At 37.5% G+C, this 13,302-nt stretch overlaps 1 protein-coding gene across 1 annotated transcript in view; it reads left to right on the forward strand.

The window, feature by feature from the left end:
* The window catches only part of LOC140714924 (uncharacterized), a 91,260-nt gene that overhangs the window by 69,703 nt on the left and 8,255 nt on the right, over positions 1-13,302 (forward strand). The window contains exons 41-68 of the mRNA XM_073026593.1: positions 2,451-2,496; positions 3,370-3,582; positions 3,756-3,899; positions 5,043-5,199; positions 5,294-5,321; positions 5,413-5,521; positions 5,634-5,726; positions 5,886-5,949; positions 6,052-6,150; positions 6,503-6,606; positions 6,948-7,086; positions 7,463-7,581; positions 8,508-8,657; positions 8,754-8,924; positions 9,016-9,316; positions 9,422-9,495; positions 9,614-9,701; positions 9,853-9,970; positions 10,083-10,206; positions 10,509-10,645; positions 10,776-11,031; positions 11,124-11,366; positions 11,490-11,666; positions 11,769-11,914; positions 12,239-12,329; positions 12,436-12,825; positions 12,932-13,058; positions 13,138-13,256. Coding sequence (XP_072882694.1) covers positions 2,451-2,496; positions 3,370-3,582; positions 3,756-3,899; positions 5,043-5,199; positions 5,294-5,321; positions 5,413-5,521; positions 5,634-5,726; positions 5,886-5,949; positions 6,052-6,150; positions 6,503-6,606; positions 6,948-7,086; positions 7,463-7,581; positions 8,508-8,657; positions 8,754-8,924; positions 9,016-9,316; positions 9,422-9,495; positions 9,614-9,701; positions 9,853-9,970; positions 10,083-10,206; positions 10,509-10,645; positions 10,776-11,031; positions 11,124-11,366; positions 11,490-11,666; positions 11,769-11,914; positions 12,239-12,329; positions 12,436-12,825; positions 12,932-13,058; positions 13,138-13,256 — 4,027 coding nt within the window. The remainder of the gene's footprint in view (positions 1-2,450; positions 2,497-3,369; positions 3,583-3,755; positions 3,900-5,042; positions 5,200-5,293; positions 5,322-5,412; positions 5,522-5,633; positions 5,727-5,885; positions 5,950-6,051; positions 6,151-6,502; positions 6,607-6,947; positions 7,087-7,462; positions 7,582-8,507; positions 8,658-8,753; positions 8,925-9,015; positions 9,317-9,421; positions 9,496-9,613; positions 9,702-9,852; positions 9,971-10,082; positions 10,207-10,508; positions 10,646-10,775; positions 11,032-11,123; positions 11,367-11,489; positions 11,667-11,768; positions 11,915-12,238; positions 12,330-12,435; positions 12,826-12,931; positions 13,059-13,137; positions 13,257-13,302) is intronic.

The following is a 13,302-nucleotide window of genomic DNA, read 5'->3' on the forward strand; positions in this document are numbered from 1 at the left end:
TCTGCTGAGGGAGATTTCCTGGCAGCTATGGTCCACCTCTGGTCGACACTAGTCAGGCACTGGAGCAGCAGAGCAATGTTATCAACAACAATGAATCTGAACACACTGATGCCTTACCTATCATTGTGGGTAATTTCATCCAGGACAGCTTGAAAAAGTCTGAATAACTATCACCAACATATCATCTGTGGAACCAGAGGAGCCAACAGGTTAGACCATTGTTACACTACCATCAGGAATGCTTAACATCTCACACTCACTATTACAAAAGACAGGACAGTTTTAACTTGGTGGACCTACAATATTCAGGGATTCATCTTCAAGCCCAAATCAGTGCACTACATTTGCCACCAACTTCATTAGGATCTGTGTGAATGATTGTGTATCTTTCAGAACATACCATACACAAACTAAAAACTGTGGATGAACCAGGAAATTCATAGTTTGCTGAGGGCTAGATCTGTGGCATTCAAGACCGGTGGTCCAGAATTATACAAGAAGTATACCACTTCTTTTTCCAGTCCCGTACAGTGACCCCTCTATAACAGAAAGTGGTGTAACCAGTTTATTGATTACTGACCACAGGAGGAGGAAACCAGAGATCCTCACTGGTGGATCAGAAGTGGAGAGAGTCAGCAACCTTAAATTCCACAGCGTTATCATTTGAAAGTATCTGTCCTGTAAGTGTCACTACTAAAGAAAGCACGGCAGCACCTCCACTTTCTTAGAAGTTTGTGAAGATTTGGCATATCATCTAAAACTTTGAATAACTTCCATACATGTGTGATGGAGAGTATCCTGACTGGTCGCATTATGGCTTGGCGTGGAAACACTATTTTAAGGGTGGGAAAGCAATTCCAACTGAGGTTAGGGAATTGGATGTATGTCATCTTTGGCAGGTTTTGCAGGACTTTACTTCCTACAAAGCAAAACTTAACATTCATGAATTGCTGTGATGCTTCACTCCCAGATGAGTCCAATGCCTTTTTATGCATACTTTGAAAAGGAAAATAAAACTACACCCACGCAGATTCCTGCAGCATCTGGCAACACTGTGATTTCTGTCTTGGAGGCCAGCGTCAGAACATCTTTTCAAGAGGGTTAATCCTCGCAAGGTGTCAAGCCCTAATGATGTACCTAGTAAGGCTATGAAAACCCGTGCCAACGAACTGGGGGAAGTGTTCCAGGGACATGTTCAACATCACTGCTACATTCAGACATTCCCACCTACTTCAAAAGGATAACAGTTGTACCAGTGCCCAAAAAGAGCAGGGTGATCTGCTTTAATGATTTTTGTCTAGTTGCACTCACATCTACTGTGATGTGCTGCTTTAAGAGGTTTATTATGGCTAAAATCAACTCCAGCCTAAGCAAGGAGCTGGACCAGCTGCAATTTGCTTATAGCTACAATAGGTTTAAAGCAGATGCAATTTCATAGGACATATGCACCTAGAAGACAAAGATAAGGAAACTGCATTTACATGTGCAGTGAATGTAGCCAAACCTTTAGACCCAACAATATCTCAATAGTAAAGCTAAAGACATGATCATAAAGAATGGCAACACCATTTCAGTAGCTAGAGCTTTGAGATCCATTCAGACATGTGCACATCAAGCACAAGGGATCCAATCTGTATTTGCCAAATACTGCTCAATTAGATTCTTATCAACCATCAGCAAAATGCTGGGAAGTGCCATGGTCTGTTCTTTCCTGCTCATAGAATCTGGATTTCACTGGGTCCACTTTGTTCTGTACAATATTAATAAATATCTGTCGAGAGATTTAGAATTTGCATCAAAATTAAAGCTTCAGTTAAATATTGGATATGATATTCCCATAGTTTAAAAATGTTTATCAATAGAACTGCTCAATGGATTTCTGAATTGTAGACTGTTTGTTCCCATCAAGAAAGCACTACCAGTTAAGCAGAGACGTATTTTAGAGGTTCACTGAGAGAAGAATTTAAACACTGGACTTACCATGTGTCAGTTTTGTATGTTCCTCTTATATGGACACACAGGAATGATGAATAAATGAATGGGAAAGAATTCCAAATCAAATTACTGACTGTGCTTCTCTAATTATATCCTGATATTAGAATACCAGCTGATGAAATGATCAAGTGTTTGTATACTAAATACGGGAACTGAACCTGCTGTGCTGACAAAAAACGGTATATATAAGTTGTGCAGAGAACAGAGAAAACTGCTGGTGTCCAACCATCTGCGTAAGTTTCTCATTAACTTCATCTTAATTAGAATTTTTTTTCTTCTCTCCGATGAAGTAATTGACAGGCAGATCTCATCAAGCTGTGTAAAATATATTCCTCACAACAGAATAATCCAGGAAATTATTAATGAGTACCCAACGACGTAAATGTAATCAGCGTACTTAAATCACATAGAAAGAAAGTGAATTTACCCACTGTGTTTTGTTTTTCTTTTGGTAGAATTGCCGTGAATTGGCGTAGAGGATCTTGCCGGGGACTGACAAAGGTAATACGTTAAAATCAAACAAGTGTGAACTCCTTTTGTTAAACATAAAGCTAATAAGCAAAGTTCAATTATACGTATTATGTTTTGTTGAATTTCTTGTTTCATCAAGCATAGAATGTCCAAGTTAGTGGTATGCTAAACACTTCAATGATTCTACATGAGTTGTTAACCTAAGCCGCAACCCATGCAGCTGTTCCTATCCAGAAGTACTGCATCGTAGATCAATTTAATGAAATATAAATATTCATACTTTAAGCAACTGTGGCAGTTACTCATTCTTCCCAAACCAGACGTTTTAATATTAATGTAATTGAAAAAATACTATCATTAGGATCACTTACTTACCACTCTGAACATGCCAAACAAATTAATAGTTAATGATAAAGATGTGCAACACGAAACTTCCGAATGGTCTCCTCATTTTATTATCCTTAAAGCAACTATATCCATTATAGTATATGCGTTAGATAAGATTTCTAATGAATAACAGTTCAAGCTGAATGCACAGCCAAAAACTAGATATGGAGGCTCTTTAGTAGTCAAGGTAGAAACTGTATTTTAATATGGTGTCAATCGGATCACAAACACGATTATTTCAGGGATCTAAACGCATTGAAGAGTGAAGGATACTCATTTAAATAAAATGTTCATGTAATTGCTATAAATGGATTGTACTTGTATCAATCACTACGATAGGGAACAAAAATAATCAAAATTCATTAAAAGAGAAATAAATATACTTCTCTCTAAATCATGGTTTAGTATTATGCTGCATTAAAAACAATTTATTGCTTTCTACGGGCGATACCTGCAGTATGCTGATATTATGCAAGATCAAATAATTTAAATGTTCCTTGTCTATTCCAGCGATAGACCGAAGCCATGGGGGATGCAGAAATGGCGGTGTTTGGGCCGGCGGCGCCGTTTTTACGGAAGTCGGATAAAGAAAGACTCGAGGCGCAGAACCGACCGTTCGATGCTAAAACGGCCTGCTACGTCACCGATCCCAAAGAATTGTATGTGAAGGCCATACTCAAGAGCAAGGAGGGTGGCAAAGCTACTGTGGAGGCCGAAAAAGACAAGCGGGTCAGTTAATGTTAAATTATACTGAAAAGTCTTGTTGGTTTCAGATGGCTCAACTTTTCTTACATACAACATGGCTGTCCGTGCCATAAAACATGATCAGAATTTGGCAGTTTTGACCATCGAGTCTGTGCCGTTGCCATATTTGTTTACATGTACCCGTTGATTACTTTCAGACCATAACCGTTAAAGAGGAGGAAGTCCTGCCAATGAACCCTCCAAAATTTGATAAAATCGAAGACATGGCTATGCTGACTCACCTGAACGAGGCATCCGTGTTGTTTAACCTCAAAGAGCGTTATGCAGCCTGGATGATCTACGTAAGTACAATACTGTTAGATGATCATAACCCATAGAAGGCGGTCATTCTGTGACACGGCTGTTTAATTAGTTCCATTCTCCATACATTTTCCCAACTCCCTGCAATATTGTTCTTTACATTAGTGAATCTTTTTTTTAAGAAGTACAATTGAATGTGATGTCTTCAACTTTCGAATAATGCATTCTTTATGCAACTAAATCCCGGTGCAAAAAGTAACTTAATTACTCGATTCTGGCCATCTCCGATAAATCCGGGTTCTTTGGTAATCTAGCCTCCTGCCAACCATTTAATCTTTACCTATTCTAACATGACCCGGTCTCTCCAATTTTTTGGTCACATACATATTTATTGAAGTAAACTTACCTGCACCCTCCGTTGAAAGGATTTTCACAATAAATCACAATACGTGATTTATAAAGCAAATTAAAAATGCTGGAGGAACTAGACGAGCCAAATTATTATTTGTGGGGAAAGGGATAGTCGGCATTTCTGCATCTGGGCTTTGACTCGAAACATCGACTGTTCATTTGACTCCACAAGTACCGATTGATCCAGGGACCCCCAGGAGTCTTTTTTTCGTTCAATCCCAAAAACTGCAGCTTGTTGGATCTCGTTATTTATAGCGTTTCAGCACATACGATAATGTTCTTGCTTTACTTACAAAGCCAATGACTACATATATTTTGATTTTAGATAAATACCTTTTTATCACATTTTCTACAACATAGATGGAAAACTTTGACTAGATCAAATACATGTTGGCTCCTAGAATAATCCCATTCAAAGTAGTTTTACCGTTACATATTCTACTCTCGAATACACATCAACTTTCCCCGATTATTCAGACACCCAACTACATCAAGGATCATTTACCTGGAAAATTGCCAACACATACTTGGGCTGTAGAATGAAACTGGAGTATTTGGGGAACCACATTCAGTCATGTGGAGAATTTTCAAACTTCACAGAGACAGCATTCAGGCTTACAATTGAACCCTGGTCTAGAGACTGGGACACAGTAATGCCGTGTTATTGTCAGCTTCTATGAGAAAATGAAAAGCATTGTTCTTGCGAAGTCTTTAAATTTAAAGAAAAATGAAAAAAGGTTAATTATTGATTATAAGTATCTTCTCTGCTTTAGACCTACTCCGGATTGTTCTGTGTCACTGTGAACCCCTACAAGTGGTTGCCTGTATACAACGTTGAGGTTGTGGTTGGCTACAGGGGAAAGAAGCGTCAGGAAGCTCCTCCCCACATCTTCTCCATCTCTGATAACGCTTATCAGTTCATGTTGACTGGTAATTAATCCCTTTTTCCAGTATACTACTGTGTTTTTCCTAAAATCAAAACCATGACACAAATTCATCCATCTTTCGTTTCTTTGCCTTACAGATCGGGAAAACCAGTCGATCTTGATTACGTAAGTTTTGTACTTTCTAGCTGCCTTTTAAAATCACTTTATTATTTGTGCCACAGTTGTTGAGTTCTTCACGCTATGCTCTTGTCTTCAGCGGAGAATCCGGTGCCGGCAAGACTGTGAACACGAAACGTGTCATCCAGTACTTTGCATTGGTTGCAGCTGCTAGTGAATCTGGCAAAAAGAAGGAACCAACTGGCAAGGTACAGTTAGAAATAATTTCACTGATATCTGAAACTTTTCGTTGCTTAGTTGCGATCTCCTTCTTCACTCAGTAACTGCTCCAACTCCTGGTAACCAAAACTATTTTTACAGGGGACGCTGGAGGATCAAATCATCCAGGCCAACCCGCTGTTGGAAGCCTTCGGTAATGCCAAGACTGTGAGAAATGACAATTCGTCTCGCTTTGTAAGTGTCTTCAAACTTTCCGACTGTTACAGCCAATACACCCCACAATGTGAAATCTATTAACTGTCCAGTTTAACAATAGAAAGGTTTCAACAACATTATATTGTGCATGTTCTCTGACGTTGTTTTATCGCTGACTTGAATATCTTTCACATCAAGGGTAAATTTATCAGAATCCACTTCGGTACCACGGGGAAACTGGCTTCTGCTGACATTGAAACTTGTAAGTGCAGTGGAAATGGAAATGCAAATATCGGTTGTAAATCAAATTGCTGTCATGTTGGTCTTTTCTATACTAAATCTACATTAACTCATAACTCTCCAGATCTACTGGAAAAATCCAGAGTGACATTCCAGCTGAAAGCTGAAAGGAGTTACCACATTTTCTACCAGATGATGACCAATCACAAACCTGAAATTGTTGGTAAGGTTCAATGTTTTGGAACGTTGACATCTTCAGTTTTCCATTTTCTGTTAACATGGGAAAAATATTCCTAACAGATTTCAATACACTACTGTTTGCAATATTAAGTTTCATCTCTGACTTTAAGTGACATGGTAGTGTAACTTGTTATTTCCTCCTTTCATTGCAATTGATTAGATTTTAATTTGATATCACCTCATTTACAAAACTTCCAAATATTCTCCAGTTGTTTAAACACAACTCAACAAGTTGATTGAATGGAAGAGACAAAATCAAATGATATTGTTAGATTACATGCTGTCCTTCATTTGGTTCATTACAATTTCAACAAAAAAGTATTCGTTTTTGGCAGAATCTTGTCTCATTACCACCAACCCCTATGACTATCCATTCGTCAGCCAGGGTGAGATCACTGTTGCCAGTATTGATGATAAAGAAGAATTAGTGGCAACTGACGTGAGTATTACAACATTGCTTCATTTACTGTATATCTTCTTGACTAGTACACCCTTAGTTGTTCACATTTTTCCAGATACATTTTATTTGTAATCCATTTTATTAAGCAATAAAGGATTTGGATTGAAGTTCATCCAGAAGATGCAAAAAAGGAGAAAATTTGCAATAATCAAAGTTTATCAGCATTCTCAATTTAAAAATTATGAACTTTTAACATTTTGAGCTAAAACACATTGCATGAGGGTTTTTTCAAATTTCCCAAGCTTTGGGAACAAATCTGAGAAACTAATTCATTATGTTAATAATTCTATTGGATACTAAATCTGTTGTTTGGTGTACAGACTGCCATTGATATCCTGGGCTTCAACAATGATGAGAAGTGGGGCATCTACAAACTCACTGGAGCAGTAATGCACTTTGGAAACATGAAATTCAAGCAAAAGCAACGTGAAGAGCAGGCAGAACCTGATGGCACAGAAGGTAACACTTTCAAGAAGCTCAATGAATTTTATTATTTACTAAATTTAACATATTTGAAATCAAGCTTCAATCTGGTTAACATTAAAGTTCTTTCAAAGTCTAAAGAGTAAATGAAATGAACTTGTGTCAAAGTGATTTGCAGCTTTATTTTTGGGAAATATTCTGGAAAGTATTCTTTGTGTTTGTGTGTTGGTGCTTGGTTGTACAGTTTGTTTTTGTTCAGGTAATGCACATCTTAAACCGGAGAACTTGTTTTAAATACTGATTGCATGCTCAGTATTTTTGCTTAGAGAATTTGGTGATCAGCCACAGTAGTAACATTGATTCTTATCTTTAGTATTTCTAATACACTTGATTACTTCTTACTTTGCGTTAGATGCTGACAAAGTTGCTTACTTGACGGGTCTGAACTCAGCAGATTTACTAAAGGCATTGTGCTTTCCACGAGTAAAGGTTGGCAATGAATTTGTGACCAAAGGTCAAACTGTTCGTCAGGTACAGTTATCAAAACTTCAAGTAAAATGTTTGTGTATTCTACAATGGATTCTGGTTAATAGGGACACGTGGAGATCAGTACATTTTTGCTCAAATAAACAGCTCCCCAATTAGCTGAAGCTTTAAGGAAATAGTTTAAAAAAGAATAAAAAAAGAAAAACTACCTTTTAACTGAGTGACAAGTTATCTATTTAAATGAAAAGCAGACAATTACAACACTAAAAACATGACAGTACTATGAAACTGAATTAGTTCCTTATTCAGTAGTTATTGAAGGAGTAACTCATCCAATGTATGCTGCTCTGTACTTTTGATTGACTATAAGTGAACAAAATCAGCGTAAACACCTAATGCAGATAATGGACTGCCTCCATAAAAGGTTTTGATGATTACATCCTCCAAGTCATTATTTGCATTTTACAATTCAAGATAATTGTGGATATCTTAAAACTCTTGGTAGTTCCTAACTTGTTAAATGAGCAAAATAGTTTAATTATCACTGCTGGCTGTTTCAGGCATCAAGCCTGAATGCTTGAAACCGCAGTGAGCAAACAATTCTGAATTACCTTACTGTTTATTTCTCAACAACTATCAGTGACAAATATTGTTGATTTTTTTAACACAACCACATGCAACTGTTTGGTCTAAGCATGGTTTAGTGTCCACCAACCACAAAACTTCACTAGTTAGAAGACATTAGAAATCAATTTGGCAATAGTCTCCTGTCCCAGTTAAGGAAAATAGTGTCCCAAATAAATAAAGGGAATTCTGGCTACTTTCTCAATTAGTTTTTGTACTTTAAGAGTTAGAACAAATATGCAGCTACCCCAAGTAAATGATGACCCAAAATAACCAGAACCCACTGTAATTAGAACAATTGATATGTAGATGATTTTTCAAGTATTGATCATATTATATTCTTTCAGGTGTATAATGCAGTTGGTGCTCTTTCCAAATCCATTTTTGAGAAAATGTTCTTATGGATGGTCGTCCGTATTAATCAACAACTGGACACAAAGCAGGCCAGGCAGTATTTCATTGGTGTGCTGGATATTGCTGGTTTTGAAATTTTTGATGTAAGTATCAGAAACATAAACATTGATTTGAATATGTTTTAAATTAATAACAATTAAATGTTACCAAGTATCCCACTTATCTTTCTATGTGTGCAGTTCAACAGCCTGGAGCAGTTATGTATCAACTTCACTAATGAGAAACTGCAACAGTTCTTCAACCACCACATGTTTGTTCTGGAACAAGAGGAATACAAGAAGGAAGGAATTGAATGGGAATTTATTGACTTTGGGATGGACCTGGCTGCTTGCATTGAACTTATTGAGAAGGTGGGTAATGATGTGTTCATGAAAGTTTAATATTTATCGTGCATTATGCTGATGGAAACACTCACCAAAGTAAACATTGGGATTCCCACAGCCTATGGGCATCTTCTCAATCCTTGAAGAGGAGTGTATTGTCCCCAAAGCCACAGACAATACCTTCAAGAATAAACTGTATGATCAGCATCTTGGTAAGTCAAACAACTTTCAGAAGCCCAAACCTGCCAAAGGAAAGGCTGAAGCCCACTTCTCACTGGTCCATTATGCTGGCACTGTTGACTACAATGTTAACGGCTGGCTTGATAAGAACAAGGATCCACTGAATGAAACTGTAACTGGGCTGTTCCAGAAATCATCAATGAAACTCTTGGCTCATCTCTATGCTGCACCTCCCGAAGGTAAACATCTGATACGGACAGTCATTAGCAACAATTACTTTGCCAGCATTTCTTCCTTCCCTTTCCTGGTGTTTAGAACAAACAACTATGTTTTGTTTTTAATAGGTGAAGGTGGTGGTAGCAAGAAAGCAGGCAAAAAGAAGGGTGGTTCCTTCCAGACAGTATCTGCTCTGTTTAGGGTAAGATTTTTTTGCATGTTCATTTTGCACTATGTACTGAACAAAGTTTTAGTAATCTTGTTTCAAACTAATTAACAGTTTTATAATTGCCTCTGTTGGTTTATTATTTGTCTCACAGGAAAACTTGGGCAAGCTGATGGCTAACCTGAGAACCACACATCCACATTTTGTGCGTTGTATCATCCCCAACGAGACAAAGACGCCAGGTAAGTTGTATTTCAATTCTCAAACTCCACTATATAGGTATGTATTATTAATACATTGACTAACAGCAACAATCTTCTACTTCTAACACATTGTCAAAGAAAAAAAAATTGTGTTCAAATTTAATAATAATTTTCACGTTGTAAATCCCAGGTGCCATGGATAATAACCTTGTCATACACCAGCTGAGGTGCAATGGTGTGCTGGAAGGTATCAGAATTTGCAGAAAAGGATTCCCAAGCAGAATCATCTATGGTGACTTCAAGCAAAGGTAAAAAAATATGTTAACATCTCCATTTCCCTTTTCCACCCAAGTCAGTTGTTCAATGTAATAGCTCCTGAAGAAAATCTGCAATCACTTATATAAAACTCTAATTCAACAGATACAGAATTCTAAATGCAAGTGCTATTCCCGAAGGTCAGTTCATTGATAGCAAGAAGGCATCTGAGAAGTTACTGGGATCCATTGATGTAGATCACACCCAGTACAAGTTTGGACACACCAAGGTAATTATCTTGAAATTAGACGTCTCTACAAGTAAAATATCAAGATGATGAATTGTGAATTTAGTTTCAAATGTAACCAGAAAAAAGGGAACAAAAATACTATTATGGTCATATGTAACTGTATGTATGGAACAAGTTAAGTCCCAGTCAGAACTACTCCATTATGGTCAGTTGTGGAAAATGTGAGTGTTCGACTAATTTTCAGGTATTCTAATGATCATTAAAGCGGATTAGACAGTTTTTCTAAAATGTAGTGTATTTTGAGAACTGAACATTAAAAGCAATCACTCACTTTGTTTAAGGTGTTCTTCAAGGCTGGTCTCTTGGGTTTACTTGAAGAGATGAGAGATGAAAAGTTAGCACAGCTTGTTACCCGTACTCAGGCTATATGTCGTGGCTTCTTGATGAGAGTTGAATTTAAGAGAATGATGGAAAGGAGGTAAATATTGCTTATCAAGTCTCTGAAGATATGTTTACCAGTAAAAATATTTTCTATATTTTATATATTTACACATTTTATTCCATAAACAGAATGTTGTAATCTCTGTTCATTTTACTCTCTCCTTTAGAGAAGCACTGTATACTCTGCAGTACAACATCCGCGCATTCACAAATGTCAAACACTGGCCTTGGATGCAACTGTACTTCAAGATCAAACCTCTTCTGAAGAGTGCTGAAACTGAAAAGGAAATGGCAAATATGAAAGAGGAGTTTGAGAAAACTAAGGAAGCGCTTGCCAAATCTGAAGCCCGGAGGAAGGAATTAGAAGAGAAAATGGTGGCACTTGTACAGGAAAAGAATGATCTCCAACTTCAAGTCCAATCGGTATCTACATTGACCACCTTTGTATTGTTATGCATGTGTACACGTTACAAGACACATGGCCTGGTATAATTCATTGTATCATTTTATGACAGGAAACTGAAACTCTGGCAGATGCAGAAGAAAGATGTGAGGGACTGATTAAAAATAAAATTCAGCTGGAGGCTAAATTGAAGGAAGCTAATGAAAGACTGGAAGATGAAGAGGAGATAAATGCTGAGCTAACAGCTAAGAAAAGGAAACTGGAGGATGAGTGTTCAGAACTGAAGAAAGATATTGATGACTTGGAGCTTACTTTAGCCAAAGTTGAAAAGGAGAAACACGCCACTGAGAACAAGGTATCAATGGGTGGTTTTGATGTCCATCTAATATAGAACATACAGAATACTCCCAAAGGTGATGATTACATGTCGTAAATTTATTTTGACTTATTCTGTCCATTTTTTATTTGCTGCTTGTAGGTTAAAAACCTCACTGAAGAGATGGCCAGTCTTGATGAAAGCATCGCTAAGTTAACAAAGGAAAAGAAAGCCCTCCAGGAGGCCCATCAGCAGACCCTGGATGACCTCCAGGCTGAGGAAGACAAAGTCAACACTCTGACCAAAACAAAGACTAAATTGGAACAACAAGTTGATGATGTAAGTTGATGATCTAAACGAGAACAAATCATCCAAATTTTGACAAACTATCAATGTTTGAAGCCATTATCATTCTGATAAAATGTCCTTTTTCTTAAAAAGCTTGAAGGTTCTCTGGAGCAGGAAAAGAAACTCCGCATGGATCTTGAGCGTGTTAAGAGAAAGCTTGAAGGTGACCTGAAGCTGTCACAAGAAGTAACAATGGATTTGGAGAATGACAAGCAACAAATGGATGAGAAACTAAAGAAGTCAGTATTTTATTTACAAGGAAAATAGATCTGTTTTTGCAAAACCATCTGTCTTGCTGATTTCATGCATAACATTCTAGACATTGCCATTACATTTATGGAGAACTTAAATTAAGTTGCATGCATTGAACTGCTGTGACTAGACTGCATTGCAATTATATGAATGGACATCTACTTCAAAGAAATTTTATCACTTTTGTATATGTTAGGAATCTACTTACTAATACATAACTATTTCTTGGCCAGTGGGAATAGGATACTTTTGTGTAAGTTATCTAAATATTTTATATTAATTAATTAATTCATCATTCTTTTTTATTAAAGGAAAGAGTTTGAAATCAGCCAGCTTCAAAGCAAAGTTGAAGATGAGCAGGCAATGGCTTCCCAGCTGCAGAAAAAGATTAAAGAATTACAGGTGATGTATATGTCTAGTGAATTTATCAACGCCACTTAATAAAGGCCATGAGTTTGAACTCATATTACTGGTTCTGTCATCATAATCAATGCATATTTATCTTAAGGCTCGTATTGAGGAGCTTGAGGAAGAGATTGAAGCTGAACGTGCTGCTCGTGCTAAGACTGAGAAACTGAGAGCTGATCTTTCTCGGGAACTTGAAGAGATCAGTGAGAGACTGGAAGAAGCTGGTGGAGCAACTGTAGCTCAGATTGAAATGAACAAGAAACGAGAGGCAGAATTTCAGAAAATGCGCCGTGACCTGGAAGAATCTACCCTCCAGCATGAAGCTACAGCAGCTGCTCTTCGCAAGAAGCAGGCTGACAGTGTTGCAGAACTTGGGGAACAAATTGACAATCTGCAACGTGTGAAGCAGAAACTCGAGAAGGAAAAGAGTGAGCTGAAGATGGAAATTGATGACCTTGCCAGCAACATGGAGTCAGTGTCAAAAGCTAAGGTATAGTGACAGTGGACACTAAATACTACACCTGCAGAATTAATTTGCAATTGTATCTATTGTCAAGTTGGTTTCATTTTCTAAAAGTTTGGTATTCTGGTTTCAGGCAAACCTTGAGAAGGTGTCCAGAACCCTGGAGGACCAGGTCAGTGAAATGAAGACTAAGTATGATGAACATCAACGTTTGATCAATGACTTATCAACTCAAAAAGCACGACTTGCAACAGAAAACGGTACTGATCATTTCTGTATTTGTTCTTCATCATGTACAATGTTTTCTGAATTTTCATTCACAATCTCTCTCATCTTCAGGTGAACTGAACCGCCAGGTGGAGGAGAAAGAGGCTTTGGTATCTCAGCTAACAAGAGGGAAACAAGGATACACTCAACAGATTGAGGAACTGAAGAGGCATCTGGAGGAAGAAACTAAGGTACAAAATTGGAACATGAACAAACATCTAGTTACCTGCCAATAAT

The sequence above is a fragment of the Hemitrygon akajei genome, chromosome 22, assembly GCF_048418815.1.
Source record: "Hemitrygon akajei chromosome 22, sHemAka1.3, whole genome shotgun sequence".
Lineage (NCBI taxonomy): Eukaryota > Metazoa > Chordata > Chondrichthyes > Myliobatiformes > Dasyatidae > Hemitrygon > Hemitrygon akajei.